The sequence below is a fragment of the Equus asinus genome, chromosome 3, assembly GCF_041296235.1.
Source record: "Equus asinus isolate D_3611 breed Donkey chromosome 3, EquAss-T2T_v2, whole genome shotgun sequence".
NCBI lineage: Eukaryota > Metazoa > Chordata > Mammalia > Perissodactyla > Equidae > Equus > Equus asinus.
The window spans coordinates 93,090,464-93,112,670 of NC_091792.1; the positions used below are offsets into that span (position 1 = coordinate 93,090,464).

General features: G+C 36.9%; 1 protein-coding gene across 5 annotated transcripts in view; it reads right to left on the reverse strand.

The window, feature by feature from the left end:
* PTPN13 (protein tyrosine phosphatase non-receptor type 13) overlaps positions 1 to 22,207 on the reverse strand; it is a 204,103-nt gene that overhangs the window by 69,612 nt on the left and 112,284 nt on the right. For all 5 annotated transcript variants that reach the window (XM_070505408.1, XM_070505407.1, XM_070505405.1 and 2 more), the window contains 9 exons: positions 17,482 to 17,577; positions 17,003 to 17,096; positions 11,154 to 11,376; positions 7,855 to 7,929; positions 7,549 to 7,723; positions 5,378 to 5,531; positions 4,969 to 5,107; positions 4,075 to 4,227; positions 862 to 1,044 (listed from right to left, as the gene is read on the reverse strand). In XM_070505408.1, coding sequence (XP_070361509.1) covers positions 862 to 1,044; positions 4,075 to 4,227; positions 4,969 to 5,107; positions 5,378 to 5,531; positions 7,549 to 7,723; positions 7,855 to 7,929; positions 11,154 to 11,376; positions 17,003 to 17,096; positions 17,482 to 17,577 — 1,292 coding nt within the window. The remainder of the gene's footprint in view (positions 1 to 861; positions 1,045 to 4,074; positions 4,228 to 4,968; positions 5,108 to 5,377; positions 5,532 to 7,548; positions 7,724 to 7,854; positions 7,930 to 11,153; positions 11,377 to 17,002; positions 17,097 to 17,481; positions 17,578 to 22,207) is intronic.

A 22,207-nucleotide genomic window follows, 5' to 3' on the forward strand; every position in this document is an offset into this window, starting at 1 on the left:
GTTTCATAGGAAACCAACCAACAAACCATCAGGTCTAGAACTGATTTCAAAAGTCTCTAGGTTGAAGATTATCCAGAGTCAGCTGGGACCTTGAAATTGATATCCTTATAAACGTTGTTCTGGTGAGACCACACTTCAGCCCAGATAGGAAGTAAAAATGTCAGTAGTGTCTGAATACCCTTAGGAAAACAAATACCTGAACACATTTTTGATTCACCTCTGGGGTTTGACCATTGTATTTCAACGTTCAGATACTCCAACTATGTCCAAAATCAAAACATGCCTTTAAAAAGCTATGTTTCACAAACATGATTTTCTAAAAATCACGTTTCTAACTTTATCCCCAGAGAACGTACACTAAAACTTAAAACTGCAGAAAGTCCTGAGATTAGTTCATAAAATCCAGTAAATCTCTGGACCACTGAGATTCAAACACAGTTGCTGTGAGGGAACTATCACTGAGCTAGACAAAGTTCACTGGAGTTAAGATGATTATCTATCTTAAAAACATTAGAGGGGTTTCTCTACGTGAGAAGGTAGAACCTAGTATAAGTTCTGAATTAACAGAGTTGTCAACTTAGTTGTAATTTAACTAAAATTAATTGAGCATATAACCAGCTAGGAATGTATACAATTCTTTTAAAAATCACCTCCTGAGAAAACCAAAAATGAATGAAATCTCAATAATTCTTCCTACAACTAAGAAAGAAGAGTTAAATAGTATTAAGAGGCGAATATTCGCCCTACTGAACGGTAGGGTCTAAAATTTACTTAAGGAAAGTCAATTAATACGTAACATTGAAATTGAACTTGACAACATCTATTTTAAAATATAACCATAAGGGGTTAAAATGGACATACGGAAAAAGAAATCTTCTTGGTTTCCCTCCACGGAAAGCGAAGGACCAATGTGCGAACTCCGTTGTGAACCTCAAACACGAGGACGCCTCTAGGACAGACTCCAAGCAGTATCCCCGTCTGTGACTTCTTCTCAGGGTGCACCCGGTGAAAATGAACCCCATATTCTGTCAGTCTTTGGCAGACCTGTTGGAACAACAGCAGTGCACCTTGGTAAAAGGTGGAAGATATCGAAGTTGTACCAATGTAGTTTAACATGGAAAGAACAGTCTTTTCAACAAATGCTGCTGGAACAAGTGGATATTCACACGGCAAGAAAATGAATCGCAACCTTACTTCACCCGGTATATGAAAATGAACCCCAAATGGATCACACACCTAAACATAGGAGCTAAAACTACAAAACTCAGAAAAGCTTTGTGACTGTGGGTTAGACAAAGATTTCTTGGATGGGACATTAAAAGCACAAATCATAGAAGAAAAAATTGATAAACAAACTTAATTAACATTACAAACTTGCCCTTCAAAAGTCAATGCTAAGAAAATGTAAAAGCAAGCCAAGATTGGGAGATAAATATATATAAAACATATATCTGATAAAAGGAATTGTATCCAGAAGATAAAAAGAACATGGACTTCTCAAAAATAAGGAAATATATAACTAGATACAAAAATGGGCAAAAGATTTTATTGGACACTTCAACAAAGGAGATATATGAATGGCAAATGAAGACACAAAAGGGTGCTCAACATAAATAGTTGATTAAATTAAAACCACAATGATATACTGCTACTTACCTATTTCAATAGCTAAAGTGAAAATGACCGAATTACCACGTGGTGTTGAGGATGTGGAGCAAAAGGCAATCTCATACACTACTGTCTGCTGCATACTGTACACTGTAAAATCCTACAACCGCCTTGGAACAGCTTCTCATGAAGTTAAACATATGTTTACCATAGATCCCAGCAACCCACTGGCTAGGTATTTACTCCAGAGAAATAAAAGCTGCATGTTTACACAAAAATGTGTATTTGAATGTTTATAGCAGCTTTACATCTATCAACTAACAAAAAAAAAAAATAAACAAATCACTGTATATCTGTACAGAGGAAAACTAACCGGCCATAAAAAATGAAACAAAATACTGACACACACCACACCATGGACGAACCTCAAAAGTATTATTTTAAGTAAAAAGAGCCAGACACAGGAGTCTACATAATACAGTATTCTTTATATGAAATTCTAGGGGAAAAAAAACCGTCGTGATAGAAAGCAGATGAGTAGTTGCCAGGGATGAGGGGTGAGAGATGGAGCAGGGAACACACCACAAAGGGACGGGAGGGAACTTTCAGTGTCGGAAATGTGCTCGATCAGGGGTTGGCAACCTCTTCCTTCAAGGGCCACACAGTAAATATCTGAGGCTTTGTGGGTCATATGACCTCTATTGTAACTAAACGCTGCTGTTGTAATATAACAGCAGATATAGACAATATAGAAACAATTGAGTACGGCCCAGTTCCAATAAAACTTTATTTACGAAACAAGCAAGCCAGTTTGCTAACCCTTGTTCTTTTGATCACTTTGCGGAAGTGGTTGCTTGACTGTATCTATTTTTCAAAACTCACTGAATCAAACACTTAAAAGTGGTAAATTTTATCGTAGGTAATTTATACCTCAGTAAAGCAGATTTAAAGAAAGACATACAAGTTTTTAAAGGCAATAGGAAATATAGTGGAAGTGTAACCTTAGAAGGGTGTATTAAAGAAATTTTTTAAAAAAACTTCTTAGGTTAGAAGAAAGATGCTAAAGTTAAAGAAAAAAGAGTAACAGGATACACTATCAGGAGTAGGGCAACCTACTACGCATTAAGCATGCTACCTACAGGGGGAAACTGAAGCTCAGAGAGGTTGAGTACATTGTTCAAGTTCACCCAGCTGGGTGAAACAAGAATTCCGATGCAAAACTGTCTGACTACAAAGCCCCATGCAAATTCTTTCCACTGTGCTAATCTGCTTTCTACATTTATTCCTACAGGCATAATTTGATATTTACTTCCTACAGGTACAGAAATGTAATAACAGAGGAAAAACATAAGTACATAATTTAATGTCTTTAAATGTAGACTCAACTTAAACAAACTACCTTGCCTTTCTTACCACAAATCCCAGATAACAGGTGGCGTAAGTCTGTGAATGAAACCCCTTTATAGATATTCTTAGAGCTGAGAAACTTGGCTCCCTTCAAAATGGAGCAGCAATTGGAAGGCAGACTGTTACATCCTAGGGAGCTGAAACAGGAGAATGTTCTGAAGCTTTCTCTTTTCAGTAGAATACTCTCTTATATTTGCCATTCACACTGCAGATTTACACAGTACCATCTCTCCCGATTATAAATGCCTTGGTACTTATCTAATGTCTCACAGGAAGCTGGTGACGGAACTAAAAGCATCAGCCAATTTTCCTGATCCCCTTTCCCTCTATGAATTAGTTGGCATGAGTGGAAAGACCATTTTTAAAGAGTGTACTTGAATTTTAGCCTTTTAGGAAAAAACAAGGCAAAACAATTCCAGAATCAGTATGAACTTGCCTCTCATATCCATCCAGTCACAAAATCAAACTATTTCTTTTTTATAACATACCTTGATTTAGAGAATATGGAAAAGGATAAAAGCATAAAATCCACATCCAGGTAGATATGGGTCCAAATTAGTTTTGTCCCACATACCAGCCATTGACTGGAAACATTACATTTCCTCTTTGAGCCTTACTCCTTCTTTTTGTATTTTTATTGTTTTGCTGAGGAAGATTAGCCCTGAGCTAACATCTGTTGCCAATCTTCCTCTTTTTTAGCTTGAGGAAGATTAGCTCTGAGCTGACGTCTGTGCCAATCTTCCTCCACTTTACATGTGAGTTGCTGCGAAAGCACAGCTGACAAGTGGTGTAGGGCCGCACCCGGGATCCAAATCCATGAACCTGGGCTGCCGAAGCAGAGTACACCATACTTAACCACTATGCCGCAGGGCCAGCCCCTCAGTTCCCTCTTTTACAAAATGAGAATTAAAATACCACAGTTTTAGTCAAGAATAAATGAGATAAGGCATAGCATCAGTTATTCCTACTACTGGCATCTTTTACATGTATGTCCTCCAACACTTATTCCTTACTTTGAAAAAGATACAAAGTTTATCATTTGTAATCTTGCATACTTACCTTTAAAAATTCTAACTCTGTCTCTTTTTCAGAAGCTCCCACATAGGTATTATGCAATTTGGGTAACTCTTCTTTAATATAGGATAAATCAAGTTTCTCCATCACTCTGGGAGGCAAATAATGCTCCAGTCTAAAATAAGACACACCATGAACCTAGAAAGAGAATGCTTTTGTAAGCAATTCTGTTTGCCTTCTTCCTCCTATCTTAAAGTTCCTGCATCAACTAAGGGATAAGATACTTCTATTTATACTTCTCTCTGAGGAGTGAGTTTTAGAGGAAAGGCATTGTCTTTCTCTTTTATTCAGGGAGGTAGAAAGGCTGAACTGACTGGCAAGCTTGAGGAGAGACTGACAATGAAGGGCCAAATGTCACTATTGTTAAGGGTTAATGTAAAGGTTGCTGCTTGAGTGGCACATTCTCTTGCCCCTTGTTTCCTCCTAGACCCACTTGTATTCTAGACCAATAGGCCTTGAACATCCGTTCTCCATACGGTGAGCTCTCCTAGGTTCTCAGCCACCACTGTATGGATCCATGCGGAAGGCAGAAGACTCCTTTGACCCAGATTTGCCTGATAACCCTTGTGTCTAGTATCTATTAGTTAGAAATTGGGAGAAGGAAGAGTAAGTGCTGGATATCCCAAAACTGTGAAACAGAATAATTTTAAACAAAAACCAAACAAATGAAACAAAAAATAAAAGCAAAAAGGAAATCCCACAATATAAGATTTTATATAACCAATGTACATGGGGAACTTGATCATTCTGAGGCACCAAACTAGCCTCAAAAATCTCCAGATCTTAACAGCAAACACCTCAACCAGGTTTAGTCTTTAATTATGCTGAGGATGAGAAGACCAATACAAAAGTGGTCCTGGAGAAAAAAATAAATCCTACCTCTGGTTGATAATCTCCATACTCAGCCTGGAGAGCCAAGGATGCCAGCAGTAAAGAAGTCTCATCATCACAGTGCATCCTTTCCTCCAAGATATCTTTCCGCAGCTGAAGATAATACTGATGACAGGTCAGAGTATGTCTGGAAAAATAAATACACAAAACATTGAGGCTTTTGATCTTGAATCTTGGGGTGATTTTTATTATTGGCGTGTATGTTTAGTTTCCAAGATGGTTTATTACCAACCTTTTAAGGCACGAGAATTTAATAAAATATGTTGAAGGAAGTATTTCTTTTATGACAAAAAAAGACATTGTCATTGATCAGAATCAAATAATTCAGAATCAGTAAACTAAAGGGTCAAAAGACCAGGGGCCAAAAAGAGGAAAACAAAAACCCTTGTGTACTCACTGTATTAGACTAACATCATCCATGAAAAATTTAATTCGGAAAAACAAAGTAAAATTAACAGTGGCTTTGCTCTTTTTCTTTGGTTCTTCTTTCCATCCCTCTGGGGCCACTTTGGTTAATTTTAAATCAGGATCAACAAAGAAATATTCATTATCTAAAAGAGAATGAGAAAACATTCAGATAAAATAAAAATACTTTAATGTTTTCTTCTGATTTCTTCATTGTTTTGTCAGACTTGCACAAAACAGTCTCACATGAGAAGGAAACAAGATTGTTAAGAAGTGTGGCAGAGAGCTCTGAGGCAGTGCATGTGGATGGGTGGCAACACGGCTCAGTTTTTTAAGGAGGGCTCTGAGACAGGCCCGGATTCAAGTCCGGGCCACACCATTTACTACCTGTGTGACAATGAAAACATTTCTTAACCTTTCTAGATGTCAATTTTCCAGTCTATAAAATCAGGATGGGGCAGCCCCGGGGCCGAGTGGTTAAGTTCACGTGCTCCGCTTCAGCGGCTGGGAGTTTCACTTGTTCGGATCCTGGGCACAGACGTGGCACCACTCATCAGGCCATGCTGAGGCAGTGTCCCACACAGGGGAGCCAGAAGGACCTACAACTACAACATACAACTATGTATGGGGGAGCTTTGGGGAGAAGAAGAAGAATGGGGGGAAAAAAAAAGGAAAGAAGATTGGCAACAGATGTCAGCTCTGGTGCCAATCTTTAAAAAATAAATAAATAAATAAAATCAGGATAGAGGTAATTTCTGCTTTATAGGGTTGCTGCCGAGATCAAATGACATAATAGATACAAAACACTTGGAAAGAACGTGGCACGTGGTAAGCATTCAATAAATATTAGCTATTATTTATTATTCTTGAGCTATCAGCTGAAACCTAGAAGGAACAAAAGTTATTTTATTTTTTTAATGCCATCACCTAAATAGTATTGTCTCCAAATAAAAGATTATTCAATAAAGTCTGACTTAACCATAATGTTTAAGAAATTAAGTGTATTATAAATAGAAATTGTGATTAATTGAATATCTTTATATAGATAGTATTACTTGATTAGTCTAAAATTGTAATTAGTAAAGTGACAGAACATCAATAAGCACTAACTGAATATTTACTGGATGACTCTACAAAATGAATTATTAGTTTTTAAGGAACAAAAACTCAATAAACTAAATTGAAGGAAATCTTTCTTTTTGACAAAGACAACATTATCTTGATCTTGTAGGGTTTCAGGATGATTTGATCCTTCAATTCTAAGTAAAATTTAGAGGTAAACAGGAATCTGAAGTATTGAAGAATAATTTATAATATAATGACTTATTAAAGAAAGATTAATTAAAGCCCAACTCCAAAGGGCTTCTAATATTGCTATGGCAATTCTAATTGATAAATAGGAGTGACTTTTACTGAAGCTGTGCTCTGAGACCACTGTGGCTGTGAACATCGCAGAGTTCAGTGCACACAGGGCTTAGAAAACAGGGGAATGATATTTTCAACCAACAACTGACAACATTTAAAAAAGCCACTGCCACTAGGATAGTAGGCTAAAGAAGCTGATGTGGAGCTTCAGAAATAGGGTCCTGCTATATATTCAGATGCATATTAGCAGGATACTAATTTCTAGAGTACGTATGTAGGCAACTGATGTATATATGGTCCTCCAAAAAATAACAATTAAAACCTTCTTTTTTTTAGATTTTTTTATTTTTCCTTTTCTCCTAAAGCCCCCCAGTACATAGTTGTGTATTTTCAGTTGTGGGTCCTTCTATTTGTGGAATGTGGGATGCCACCTCAGCATGTCTTGATGAGCGGTGCCAAGTCCACGCCCAGGATTCGAACTGGTGAAACCCTGGATCGCCGAAGCAGAGCACTCGAACTGAATCACTTGGCCATGGGACTGGCCCCCTAAAATCTATTTTTATATAGCCGAAGCCAAATAAAAATCTTCATGGTCAGGTGCAGAGGATGCTAAAAGACACTACTATTAAAACAAAGCACCTAGTTAGGAGAAGGAAGGGAGTTCCTACTTCCTATTCTCAATACTGATATGTACATGTAGTTAATATTTCCCAGAACAAGGTCAGGCATAACAGGTATAGAAAGTCAGCTTGCTACCAATTTTTCATAGTAGACCCTGAATTTAAAATGTCTTCGTACCTTTCAGGGTAGCTAAAGCAAACAAATGATGTTCCACCAAGCCAATATGGGCCACAACCATATCAAACACATCTTTACATATAGTTTTGGTATCACATGTCAGTTCCAGTCTCTGCCCACTCAGAAGCATTATGTTTACTTTTCTTCGGTTATCCTCATTCTTTCCTTTCTTGGTCTACAATTGAAAAGAATGAATGGCATCTATTAAAGTGAATATTATAAGAATTTTAACTGTTTTTTTTTTTTTTTAAAAATCATTACTGAAATTATTTTCTAAGAGTAACACAAATTGCTTTTATTACTTACAAGGATAGACTGTGGCAAATCCAAGGATATAAATGGTTCAATCGTCATTTTCACAAACTCAGGGCCAAAGAAATTCTGCAAATCACATAAAATCAATATTTTTTACCATTTATTCTAGCTCTTTCCTTGAAAGGAAAATAATGTAATAATAATAATAAACATGGAAAGCCACCTGATTAGAACAAAGTGATCCAAAACAAATGCAGAAACTTTCATTAAAGAAGTGTGGTGGAATTTACCAAGAACAGGAATGCAATGTGCCTTACACTAAGTGTGAACAAAAGTTTCTCCTCAGCTTCGTTTTCTACCAGTGATGTCAAATGTAAAGCCTTGCTTTATCCTGTTTTACAAGTTTTTCATTTTTTGGCCTCCAGACAGATTAAGACTCTCCAAAAAAATACTACTCTAAATTACTGAAGTGACATAGAGTTATCAACTCTATAAGGATTTGGGTTAGTATTGCTAATGTGCGAAGCGACTGAACAGAATATCCTTGTTTCAGAGTGATATTCAATTTGTCCTAAAACAAGTCACGGTTAAAGGACATCTATTTGGCTATTACAAAAAAACACATATCCATCTGTAATCATGTTCTTGGAACACTGTGATGCCGTATCTTTTTGTTCTAAACAGTGACGACCAGCGATGGTATAGGTATCACAGCCTCTGCTCCCCAGTGCTGCCTCCAGTAAGAAAATAATATCTCAGGAGCTGGGGGGACGCAGGAGCTGGGCAAAGTGGAGTCTGCACACTGTCTTTATTGCTTCTCAATCTGCTCCTTCCTTTTACCTCTCGTACATCCAGAGGTTTCTGCCAAAAGGGAGTCCGGCAGAGGAGATAACTTAAAACAAGTTAGACTCCAGGTGGGAGCAGGAGTCAGAACAGTCTGAAAGATTATGTTAAAATGGGCAAAAAAGTAGAATGAAAGCATGGCTAATCTTGAGGCCAAAGGCAGGTGGTATGTGTGTGCGCATGCACACACGCATGGCATGCATGTGTTTGAACTAATAGAGGTTATTGGAGTTTTATTTTTGTTGGTCTCTTCTTTGCATTTGGTTGTACAGCTCATTTGGTTGGTTGGTGTGAGAATTCCATCCAATTAACCAAGTGTAGAACATGTGACAGATACCATTTAAGTAAAAGTTAAACATTATGGGTTTGTTAATACTCAACGAACCAATAGGATGCATTTTAAATAGAATTGAAATAGAGTAGAAAATAGGGAATGATCTGCCATGGGAGACACAGAACGTACTACAGACCAACTAAGGCAACAGGGCACGAACATGTTAAAATGTGCTTGCATCAAAAGTAATACCAGAAAAAAAACTAACTTAAAAATTTATGTTTTGGGAAAAAACATTAATTCAATTGTGCAACTGTTCCTCCAAATAGTAGTACTCTTTTTCAGCTCAAAAACATTTTCAGCCTTCCTGCTCTTTTTAGAAAAAACACTCTATCGTTCTTTAATGACCAGTACTTCAAATTCTCTAGTCATTGACGTAGCATGTCTCTGACGAAGAAACGTCTGTTTCTGAAACAGTCAGAAACAGATCGCCTAATAGGAAACACAGGGTTTTAGTGAGATGACACATAACAGTGGCATATTGTAAAGGTACAGACTACCATTTATGAATCTCCAATTAGCCAGTTCTGCATTAGCTCTCTGAAACGATTCAGGAAAAAGATGTACATACGTGTGTGCCCTTTATGCTTTGTGTTTGCCTTTAATTACTGGAAGCCCACACTATTCTGTATGATATCCTGCCTACTGCTTAATTTTGACAAAGGTATTGGTTATAATGATAAATTGACGAAGCCCTATTGAGTTTCTTCCTTTTAGCTTAAAATAAATTCAGTTATATTTTATTGAAATCTAATAACTTTAAAATTGGACAGTCTTATAAATTATAACTCAATTCCACATTTTAAAAATTAACACAATGAGGCACAAAGAGGTTTAAAAATTTACATAAAGTCATATAACAGCATTATTAGCAATAGAATCCAAGTCTTCTAATTTGTAGTTCACTGCAATTTTCACCAACCAATACTGTTTCTTCTCTTTAGAAAACTAAGAGGAAAATGTGAATTCTATCAACTTTGGGGCATATAAATATGCTTTTAAGATAATTCTTTGAAACAAGCAACAAAAAACAAAACAGAACAGGGCAATACACTTTCTTAGTGCAGAACTAAAAGGAAAAAGTTCATTCTAGATTTTATCACCTTTACTAATATTTATTCTGAATTTGAAGAAGTATTTGTAAAGGAACAACACAAATGAGATACCACTGCCTCATCTCATGATAAAAAAAGAAAGGTAATATCCAGAGTCGGTAAGAATGTGATGAAATAGGCATGGCCATAGGAAGCATAAATTGGTACAAACTTTTCTGAATGGCAATTTCACAATAAGGATCAAATGTCTTAAAGGGTGTTTGCTTTTGACTTGTCTGTTCTACTTGGAGGAAGTTACCTGTAAAGATTTAGCTATAGGGATGTTCATCAGAGCACTGCTTGCAATAGCAACAACAACAAATTAGAAACATTACAAATGTTCAACAATTGGAAACTGGTTACAGAAATGATGGTACTTGGAAATTCACGTAATGGAGTACCTTACAGCCCTTAACAATAATATTACAGAAGTTGTAAAATATTCATGATATTTTACATGAGAAAAGAAGACTATGTTCATTTGAGCTTGTTTATAAAAATATATAGGACTTAGGTTGAAAGAAAAAATTTAAAGAAATTTTTAAAAAATCCTTCCAGGTGTAAGATGCAGATTTGTTCCTTCTTGCCTTGGCTACTGTAGCATGAGGGAGGATACGATGCCTGCAGCTAATGCAGTCATCTTTTGACTATTAAGTCAAAATTCTAAGAATGGCAGTGGAAAGATGGAATGTACTTGATAACATTCTTGAGCTTCTGAACCAACCTTGAACTCTCTATCTCTGATCTTCCTGGTTTGTGGGATAACAGATTTCTTAAAATTGAAAAACAATCCTCCATAATACTGAATAAAGCCAGTTGACTTTAAGGATCATGAATACGCTTTTTAAACATAGAGTTAAGATACTCTAAATCCACCTTATGTTGTTTTAAAAAAGAAATCGTGAAAACAGCTAAATATTTAATATCAACCAGGATATTTAACACCAACGGAAATTAATATGGGATTCCAAATTCATCTACAGGCAACTTTAGGATACCTATAGAGTTTTTAAAAGCACTTTGCATAGCATTTCCCTCTGAGACCAAATTTAGCTGCAGTAACCTGAGAATGGGCTTACCCTCAGTTTTCTTTGGGTCATGGCTGTTTCTAGAGCCATTTCTCTTAAGGGATCCCTGGTGATGTCAAGCATGGAAGCTTTGATTGTGTCTCCTGGATACAGGCTCAACCGAGACTGTCTAAGGGCCATCCTGGCTTGTAGCTGCATCATTTCTTCTTCTTGCCGTTTTAGCATGATCTCTTGATTAATTAAGTTGCCTTCAAGGGATGTTTCATATTGTCTACTAAATAGAAAAGAAGAGAAAACTAAGTAATTGGAAGAAAACAATTATTTTAAGTCTAATCAAGAAAATACCATGTGAAGTCAAGTATTAAGAATTTAAACCACTTAATTTTTCCATCTCAGGAGAACCCTTGCAGTCACGTTTCAGTCTTACTTTTAATATGACAGCCTGCTGTCCCATTTCACTGGTTGGATCTATCCTCCACCCCTTCTCTGAACTTCCCAGCATCCTCTGAAAACTACTTCCCCCACAGTTCTCTCAGATAAGGGCTGTTTTATTCTTATGGTTCTGTACCACTGAGCCTGGAGATGGGGGTAGAGATTCCCCTTAATTCTTATTTCAGCTTCTAGACCAGTGTTGACCCCTCAACCAATAGTCCCCAGCTTTCCTTGAAGTACATGCTATGAAACTTTGCTTTAGATGTAATATCCTATTGGTTGATGCCCCCTTATTCATTAAAGATTTAAGTGCCTGACTCAGTCTTTTTTTCCATCACAACTCCTGTCATCATTCATGGTGATGTTACACAGACTGAGGAGTCCTCCAATACCCTGCCTCCTCTACTGCAGCCAGCAATCTACTCCCAGGGTCATCATGGCCATTAACAATAATGGCACTGCCTCTGAAATCCCCTATTTCTATCACCCAGTACCCTCTCTATAGCTCCTTATTTTTTCTAGCTCACTTCCTCTAATATCCTTCTTCAAATAATTCATGGACTCTATCAGGATTTTTTTTTTTTTGCTGAGGAAGATTGGCCCTAAGCTAACATCTGTGACAATCTTCCTCTATTTTTTTTTTTTTTTCAGTATGTGGGTTGCCAGCACAGCATGGCTACTAACTGAGTGGTATAGGTCTGCGCTTGGGAACTGAACCCAGGCCTCCAAAGCAAAGCATGCTGAACTTAACCATTAGGCCACTGGAGTTGGCCCCCTCTATCAGGAATTTTAATCCATTGACTCCCCACTTTCTCTCTGGCTATTATCCCTCTCTTGCTCTTATATTAATTAAATTCTAAAGCCCACTATTAAAATTACTCTTCTGCATACAACCTCAACTCTCATGAAACTGCAGAACCATGCTGACTGATCTCACCAGGCTCTCGGTACTGCCTGGCGACTCATTTTCTTAGAGAACTACTTTCTATCTTCCTTCTCCTTTCTTTTCAAAGCTCCAATACTCTCTGCCTCTTTCTCTCTCAACTGATGACTTTTCCAGAGTCCTCTTGGTGAAATAAGGTGCAATCAGGAAATAACTTCCTCAACTGTCTACCACCAAACTTTGCAAATCTACGCCCATATGGTCTGCCTTCTCTTCTGTTACAATGGATGGATCTCCTGCACAGTTATGTAGGCCCCAAACCTCTACTGGGCATGGGATTCCACCCCTCTTTCCTACTCAAAGACTTTGCTCCTTCAATTATCTTCTCCCATGCATCAATAATCTCAGACACTAGGTTATTCTCACTAACATACAAACATGCTGTACTATCTTCTACTCAGAACAAGAAATTCTCCTTCAGTTCCAAAGCCCCTTTTAGACTCTCCCATTTTTCTTTTAGAGTAAATCTCTTAAAATTGTCATTTAAATTTTATTTCCACTTCATCTCCCACTCTCTCTTGGACTCAGACCAATAGTTTTAGTTGCTACCATTCCACCAAAACTGGTCACAAAAACGACCAACCTCTATGTTATCAAAGCCAAAGGATAATTCTCAATTTTCATTTTACCTGAGCTCTAAGCATCATATGATATAGTTGCTCAATCCTTCCTCTTCTTGAAAATTTGACTTCTGGGAAACCATGCTCTTTTTATTTTCCTTCTATTTCACTTGCTCCTCCTTCTTAGTCTCTTTTGCTGGATCTTCCTTCATTTTTAATCTCTTAATGTTAGACTACAACAGTGCTCACCAGACCTCCAGATTTTTCTAGTCTCCACATACACTCCATACCTACATGATCTCATTTAGTCACATGGACTTAAGTACTTATATATTCCTCTAACTCCCGCCTCTCTCCCCTGAATTCTAATTCTATTCACCTGCCTAGGTGGATGTTCCACTTGGATGTTAATGTGCATCTTTAGCGTAACATGTCTAAAACCAAATTAGTGGCACTTTTTCTCCACATCCAATCTTCTCTCAATCATTCACCAGTTGCTTAGGACACAACCTGGAGTCATTCTTGATTCTTCTTTTTTGCAAATCCCACATCCAATCAAGCAGCAAATCCTGAAGGCACAATCTTGAAGCTATCTATATCCGACTCTTCTCTATCACTAACAACCTAGTAGTCTGTACTGTATCCCCCTCAAATGGAGTACTGTAATTGCCTCCTAACTGCTCTTTATTCCTGAAATCTGTTCTTCACAGAGTAATACCATTAAAACGTAAATTAGATCATGGCTCCCTATGCTTTCAACCACCCAATGTCTTCCCATTGTACTTAGAATAATACCGAAAGTGCTCACCTTAGCTTCGAGCTCTGACGTGATTTTGGTCTGGCTAACATCCACTCTGCCCTTTGCCCATTCTGCTGCACCCACGCTGCCCTTCCTGCTATTTATCTAACTTACAACACATCTTCCATACCTCAAGGCCTCTGCTGTTGCTGTTCCTTTTGTCTGGAACATTCTTCTTCCTAATACTTGCACGATTCACCCCCTCCCTCATTCAAATAGTTTTCTGTTCAAATGTCCTCCTTTGGGAGAAGCCTCCTCTGATCACCCTACCCATGTAAAATAGAACTTGGGCATCAGACCCCTGCCCTCTATCCTTTTAGCCTGATTTATTTTTCTTCAAAGCACCATCATATGTGATGGTGCATCATTTAGTTGTTTTTTTAATGGTTTATTGGCTACCTCTTTGCCCTAGAAAGGCCCTTGAAAGACCTTTTTTGTCTTGTTCATGACTCTGATCTCTAGTACCTAGTACTTGGGTATCTCATGTACCCAGTACATGGTAAGTGCTCAAAATTATTTGTTGAGCAAATAATTGAATATAATTTTACGGCTCGTTTCACTTAATGGGGGTCAAGGAAAATAACAAGAATTTGAATCTATCCATTTTAACTCATACCTGTTATTTTCATCAAATATATTAGCTTTCTTACTCAAATTATTTTATACCAGAGCTACAAACAGGTAGCAAAAATGACTTATGTATCATTTTAGCTCTCCCAATGCAATATCTGGTAGAAGGGTCTATAAAGACTGAAAATTCTGAGAGGAAAAAAACCAAAGATAAAACAAATAAATAAACAAAAAAAAAATCAGAAAATCTGGATCATTTAGGAATGAATATACAGGTTGAGTCACAAAACAAAGGTTATCTATCAAGTGGACAGGAACAGAAGCAGTGGGAATTGTACTATGTATAAACTGTTCTTCAAAAGTTAACACAGAAAAAAGCTTAGAGATGCCCTTTGGAAAACAGCTTTGAATATCCCTTTTGATCACTGAAAGACACTTTTGATAGCTCAGAATCCAAAAATTACTCATTCTGCTGCATCTGACTCATAATTTCCTGTTAATGCCCCCACCCGCTATGATACAAATCAATAGCACCGTCTGGATCTGTCTTTCCATTTCATTCTAACTAAAGGGAGTGGAAACTTTTATAAAGCATGCAACATGTCTAAATACAGCACTATTCATAGATCTCACAAATATGTGACCTAAAGAACAAAACAGGATCTCCTGACTGTGCACCAGCATGTTAAGGATATTATCAGAAACCTTTGTACACATTCAGAAAATTCTGTACTTGAATAAGGAAATTAGAGAGTACTTTAGTTCATGTGTTTTTCTGCGGGCAGAAAAAGGAGATAGGACTAGTCTAAAAAGAAGTAGAGTTTAGCATCTTACATTAAATATAACATATTCTCAGACTTAACAACCTATTTCTCCTTGAAATATTTTTCTTTCACCTATACCTTTATCTAACTCAGATGCTATGAACACCACACTGGGTTTTTCCCCTCTTAAAGTATGAAAGATAGTTTATCACTAAAACATGATTTGATCAGTTAAGGTGGCCTTAATGTTTCCTAAAATAAAACCTGGAAACAGTCAAAACTAAGATTTTTTTTTGATTGACTATAATCAATCAATTTTTAACGCATAATCCCAGTAATTCTTCCAGTTGTTATCTCTACTCTTGCTTTTGATCAAGCTAAAAGGGCATCATATTAACTATTTATAAGTTTTTTCCAAATTACAAAGTACATAAAGAAGAGTGACTTCTTCAATTAAACATGGAGCTTAGTGTAATTCAGTATTTGCTTCTTATTGCTGTTGGTTCCCAAATATTTTTAAGAAAACCGTGTAATATCAAGCATTGATCTGTCTTTGTCACTCACCTCTTTGTTCAAAATTACCAAAATGGGGTCATCACAATTACTATTACTACAGTGGGGTCATAGTAATATAAAATGCTGCTATGCAAATATAACATCGCTTTAGGTAAATGAATACTTATTAGAGCTTTCCTCAAATAAAAAAAAAGTATCACGGACTATTTTAAAAGCCACAAGAAAGAAGAGAAAAAGACATAAATTTAATACAACTTGGAACATTAAGGAATAATTTTAGTGCAATGTATTTAATTACTTGGAGTTTAAACTCTGGATAAATTGTTAGCTTTAATCACATGGTTAGGGTTACCTGGTCTATTAATAGTTTACAGGTGTGAAATGGTGTCTTCCAAAATTAATTAGCTAAGGGGAAAGCTTTTATTAATTTTCAAATGCTTCTTTTGTATATGGCGGCACTTGAATTAGTTGAACTGAGATATCAAATTTAAAAGGATTCCCATAGTTTGTGAGTAAAATCTGAAACAACCTCTGGTTCTCTGATTTCACATTACAAATTTCAAATTATTGCTTAACACTAACAACATACTTTTGTTCATGGAAGGGATCTGTGCACACATGAAAAGGATACATATCAACATATTCACTACTGATTTGACACTTTTCAGTTTAAACAAAGTAAACCAATACCCAGCTATAATACCACCACCCTAAGCCCAGCACAAGAATAATATCTAACACCTTCTAAGAAGGCTGAATATTTCAGTTGGAAACTCAACTCTAAATAGGCCAAATTGGGCTTTAAAAAACACACAAGATAACCTCTTTTAAGCCAGCAATGATGAAGTGAATAATTAACTTTTTAGATAATAGGTTACTCAGTAGTAACCTACTCATTACTCATTCAACAAATAATACTGAAAGCCTGCTAGTTGAGTCTGTTCAACCTTTCAAAAGAGGTACCATCCTCTTAGAAATGTAAGGTTTTCTATCGTTTCACAGATGTTCAATGCCATGCCTTCAGAACTTCCTGTTAATGTTATTTTATATTCATATTAACAATTTAAAAAATCAAGCACAAACCATAACCAATCAGAGCCAATTCCAATTTTAAAAGAGTCCAATAACTCAAACTACAATGTCTTTCAATTAATTGAATGAATTTGTGAGAACTTAAAGAGGAAAGAAAGGAAAAGGAAAATGGAGAAAATAGAAGAGGATAATTTTTAAAAATTCTCCTTGATTTGAATAAACAACCCCAACCCCCCACCCCCGTCACTGGAAATGTATTATTACTATTTTTTCCTATCACATACCTCAGTCTCTGTGACTGGCCTTGACTGGGGGTTTCATCCACCCCTGGGAGACCAGTGTTGGATTCAAACCGCTTTGAAGCTTCACTTTTTCTCACTAATTGTGAATGAAAAAGGAATAGCACGGGTGATAAATATGTGAAGTAATCTTACTTAAAAACTCAAGCATTTAGCAGACTTATAAGATAATTCTTACAAATCATATTCATACAGCCAAATTAATGACATAATATCAGTAAACTCTTTACAGGTAAGTCATGTTATTTTTAAAGACAATGAATTATTTCCTCTATTAGAAAACTGACTACATTGTTGTTTGATGAAACTGCTATTAAGCTTTTATAATACTGTTAAAATGAGTAACTGGCAGGTTTTTATGATTTTTTAAATTTTATATAGAATTATTCTTTTGACACTGCTACTGAAAAAGAAGAACAATCATGGTTTCTTAAAAACACTTTGCTTGTTCAGATGTTTCTCACCTTGTCTGACATCTGATTCGGAGGAAATAATAGATGGACTTTCACTGGAGGTACTGAAGATATCACTGTGGTAAGTTTTGTATCTTCGAATTGGTTCTAAAAGGATTAAAACAAAAATATTAGAGGGCAAACTCATTACCTGTTCCACACGAATCAAATAAAATATTATTTTACTCTTGTGAGACCAGAACATTTTATATACTGCTTTAATTTCACCAACTGCTGGATGGCACGCAAACAACGTGACTCCCATGGCGAGGCGTGTGGCATACTGGTTAAGAGCCTGGACTCTGATGCCAGATTGCCTGGGTTTGAATGTCAGCTCCACTACTTGCTACGTGTGTGACCTCAGGAAGGGAATTTAACCTTCCTGTGACTCATCTCCTTCAGGTCAAAGGGATATAATAATAGTGCACCCCTCATACGCTTGTTGTGAGCATCAATGAATTCATGTCTGCAAAGCTCCTAAAGCAGAGTGGATGCTACATAAACATCATCATTAACAAGCAGTCTTTGAATGCTTACTATGTGTAATTCTGTGTTAGGTGCTATAAGGGATAGAAAAACCAAAGACACAGTCCCAAGCTCAAAATAATTTAAAATGTAGAAATACAAAATACTTAACTCAAGACAGGATGTTTAGTTCCACCAGAATGAGATGAACAAGCACGGGGGGATGGGGTGTGACTGTGTAGGGTTGCACAGTGTGTGCCCTCTACAAGGGGACAGGGCCTCCCCAAAACTAAATTCTACCCTCTAAATGTTTCTGGCTCGTCCGCTCTTCTTCATACTCAGGATCACAATCATAGATCACTGTTCATCTCACACCTGGAATACTTCATGTGTCCCAGATCCCCCTTTCTGCAGTCTTGCTCGTCTTATTATAACTCACATTAGAGAGAGTGAACTTTCCAGAAACAAAAATCTGAGCATATTGCTATATTTCTTAAACTTTTTCAAACTACAGGCTTCAAGATACAGTTTAAAAACTCCTTGCCTTGGTATTCAAAGCCTTTCACAACCTGGTCCCCAACTACATTTATAGCAGTGGCTCTTCATTTTGTGCAATCATAGCTTCACTTGTTGGAATAAGATGAAGAGTATAGACCTCTCTCCTCCCTCTCCCCAAATATACATATATGCAAACATGTGAACACAACTTTAAAAACTCAATCCAGGTAAAATCCTTTTTCCATGGCCTCATTGCCATCACTTCCCCAGACAAATTCTGTACTCATGTTACTGAATTTGCAGACAACCAAAAGCATACACACTTTTAGGTTCCTTCCTGAAACACACTCTCTGTTAGGAATGCTGTTTCCCGTCCATCCCCTTTTCTTTACCTGAATACTTTTTCTTTTTCCTTTAAGAGAAGCCTCACTTTCTACACAAAAGCCTCCACGAACACCTCAAGGCTGTTGGACATTGCTTCTCTTACTTTATTATTGCCTTATGCACAACTAACTGCGACTCGTCCACTGCCTAATAGTTCCTCCTCTGTTTGTTTCTTCTACCTAAATTATAAACTCTCTGACAAAAAGGATTTTGCCTTTTTCAGATGTATCTCTACTATCTAGCAAGTGTCTGGTGCATAGCAAGCACAAACTAAATATTTTCTGAGTGACTATGAATGAATGGATGAACGAACAGATGAATGGGAGTATTATGCAAAGTCACAGATGACCTCTAAGAGGACCATTTCCATTGTACAGACAGGTCAGAGGCCATATCAGGAAGGGTTGAAAAAGGACTAGCTGGTAATAAATTGAGAAAATGAGCATACACTATTCTTTCAAGTTTGAGGGTTTGAGAAAGGAAAAAGATTTAAAAAAAATAGACAATGAGTTATCAGGGTCTTTTTGGCAAAGTGGAGGGTCTGAGCAGGATTTTAGGTAGAGGATAATAAGCCTGTAGATTGGAGGAGACTGAAGTTGCAAATGACAATGGGGAAAATTGATGGAAAAATGTGCTGAAGGAAATATGCGGAGATGAAAAAAACTCCAACACATATGTGATGGTTAGTTTGGCAAGGAGGAAGAACCTTTTCTTCCTAAGAGAAAGAAATGATGGACAAAGAAAATGGTGAAAATACAGAGGGAATCCCAAGATACTCATATAAGAAATCTGCCTTACTCCTAGCACTTTAAAAAAGTGAATCACTTCTGGGGAGCCAGTTTGGCTGGGATCTTGAGAAGAATAAAGAAATTCTGCTGTAACAATGTGATGAGTCAGCAAAAACCACATGAAAGCTTTTATGTGGCCATGATAGTTTAGACTAGGCTAGAATGCATACATTTTATTGGAATAAATCAGAATTGATTTGTAGCTTTTTCTTGGCACTAGAGAAAGTAGACCATGGGAAATACCTAGAACTGAAGAGTGATATGGGATACATGGCAGCAGATAGTAAGGTACATGAGGGATTCCTTCTCACTAGTTTGCAAACTTGAGGACCCAGACTTCAGAAAACAAATTATTCCTTGTATTAGAAGGTGTTCACTAGAGATTGTTAAAAGAAAAAGAGAGGAATGCATGAATAAAATCGTTAAATAGCACCACAGGAACCAGGCTGTAGAACCAGGATGGAGATTATGGGCTGCTAGAATCACAAGGTCATGCTGAGACAAAGGACAGGAGTCATGCTGAGACAAAACTTTAAATAAATGAGAGGAGCAGAAGGATAAATGAGCGGCCAAGGACTTGATGGAGAGCAAGCTGTGCATTGTTCTTATGACAATGCTCACCTGGAGAAGTAGGCATAATTTAAGGAGACTCCTACTTTGTCCAGCTTTGTATACAGTGAACATGAGTATCAAACAATACTATAATTAATGGAAAGAGTTTTGGAATTAAAAATCCAAGTATTTACCAGTGCTTCTTAAAAATGATTCCATTCTACCGCAAGGAAGTCTCATGGTAAAATAAATAACTTTTAAAAAATTCCTCTGGTTTAAGATGAATGTGATTTGAAAAGATGGTAGAAGACTTCAAACAATAGTTTTATCTAACACTATTTAAATTTAATGAACATAGTTAAATGGTTACTTAAGAAGAACTGCTATTTGCAAGAGCACTGAAGAACTTTCTTTTTTATTGTTACAGCATGCCCATGCTAAATTTTTGTGGGCTTTTCCCAAGGAAACATGACCAAATTACAAACTCGGCATTGCAATGTACAAGACAGCGAAACCACCAAGGCCAAGGAGAGGACCTAAATTTATAGAGGCAATGAAGTTTTTTACCTTACAAAGAAAAGTAGGAAGTCACAATAAATCTACTCAGCAGACAGAGCAGAGAACTTCAGTCACTTGGATATTATGCCATGCAATAACAATTTTATGTCCCATATTAAATAAATTTACTGTTTCATAACTATTTCTGCCAACTGGCTGTAAGATAGGACATAAATTTGAATTTCCATTCTTTGGTGGTGCTTTATAATTGTTCTTATATTATTTCACGTGTCCACATTCCCTCTTTCTTGCTAGCCTATGTTTTGTTTCCTTTTTCTTCAGTTTACTCTGACACCAGTAAACTTTTTTCGATTCTTGGGTTCCTTCTGCAAGACAACTTAATGTAACTTTGACAAACCTCTCTGAAAAATATAACAATAAATCATCTCCCCTTGATGAACTATTGGTCTGTAAATGTTCTCAGGACCACACCTCGGGGGAGGGAGGGCACTGCCTTATGACACTTGACCGGTTTATAGTAACAGGGCACTAGCCCTCCAGAGACAAGGACTGGATGACTGGCTTGGCAGGACTGTTAGGGGGTAGGAGGACTTTTTTCCTTCTAAGACTGGGGTAGGAGTGGAGTATCTATGTTAATTAAAGTGGTAGGAATCTTTTCTGTGAGCTTGCTGTAGTCTGGAAGGTATCTTTTAAAACGTCGTTAGCCATGTTCCTTTCATGTAAGGACATGGTGGATATAACCAGATTAAAGTTCTTAGGCAATATTTACTACTCAGTCATGCTTCTAAGAAGGTTATAATCAGATTAAAGTTCTCAGTCAAAATTTACAACTCAGTCATGCTTACAACAAAGGTTAGCCCTGTGAAGTATGAGCTTCCCATTTCTGAATTAAATAATAAATTTAACTGTTTCAGGAATTATTATAAAATTTCACGTCCTTTACCAAGAGCATCTCGCATTCGTGTACAGGGAGAGGCACAGTTTCCATGCTTACAGACCACATGGGCAGGAACATTTCTTGGCTTTCTGAGATGACCTACATAAAGGCATCCAGTAGACACTAAGTGGACAGACAGCAGTTTTCTTCCTCTGCTCTGGTCTGCAGAAGAAGGGTAATCGATAATCTTCCATGAGGTGTCCTAATACTATTAACAACTTCTCTTTTTGGAGGATCCAGACACCACAAATATGTTTTCTATCTATATTTGACTGTATAATCCCAGCACTTTAGATTTGATCCAGATTCCAGGGATGTGCTATTAATTGGGTGATTAAAAAAAAGAAAAAAACAACTTTATATTATGAAAACTTCTAAACAGACACAAAAACAGAGAGCACAAGTCCTCATGTACCCATCTCCCAGTATCAACAAAACCTAGCGATTGTTATTTTACATAGAAAGTGTCAGACCATTTTTTTAAAACAAGGAGATGCTCTAAGTATTTATAGAATATTGCAAAGTTTTCTGAATGCCAAAATTCTTGAATCATGCACAAGGAAGCTCTTAAGAATATTCAAATAGACATTTTATA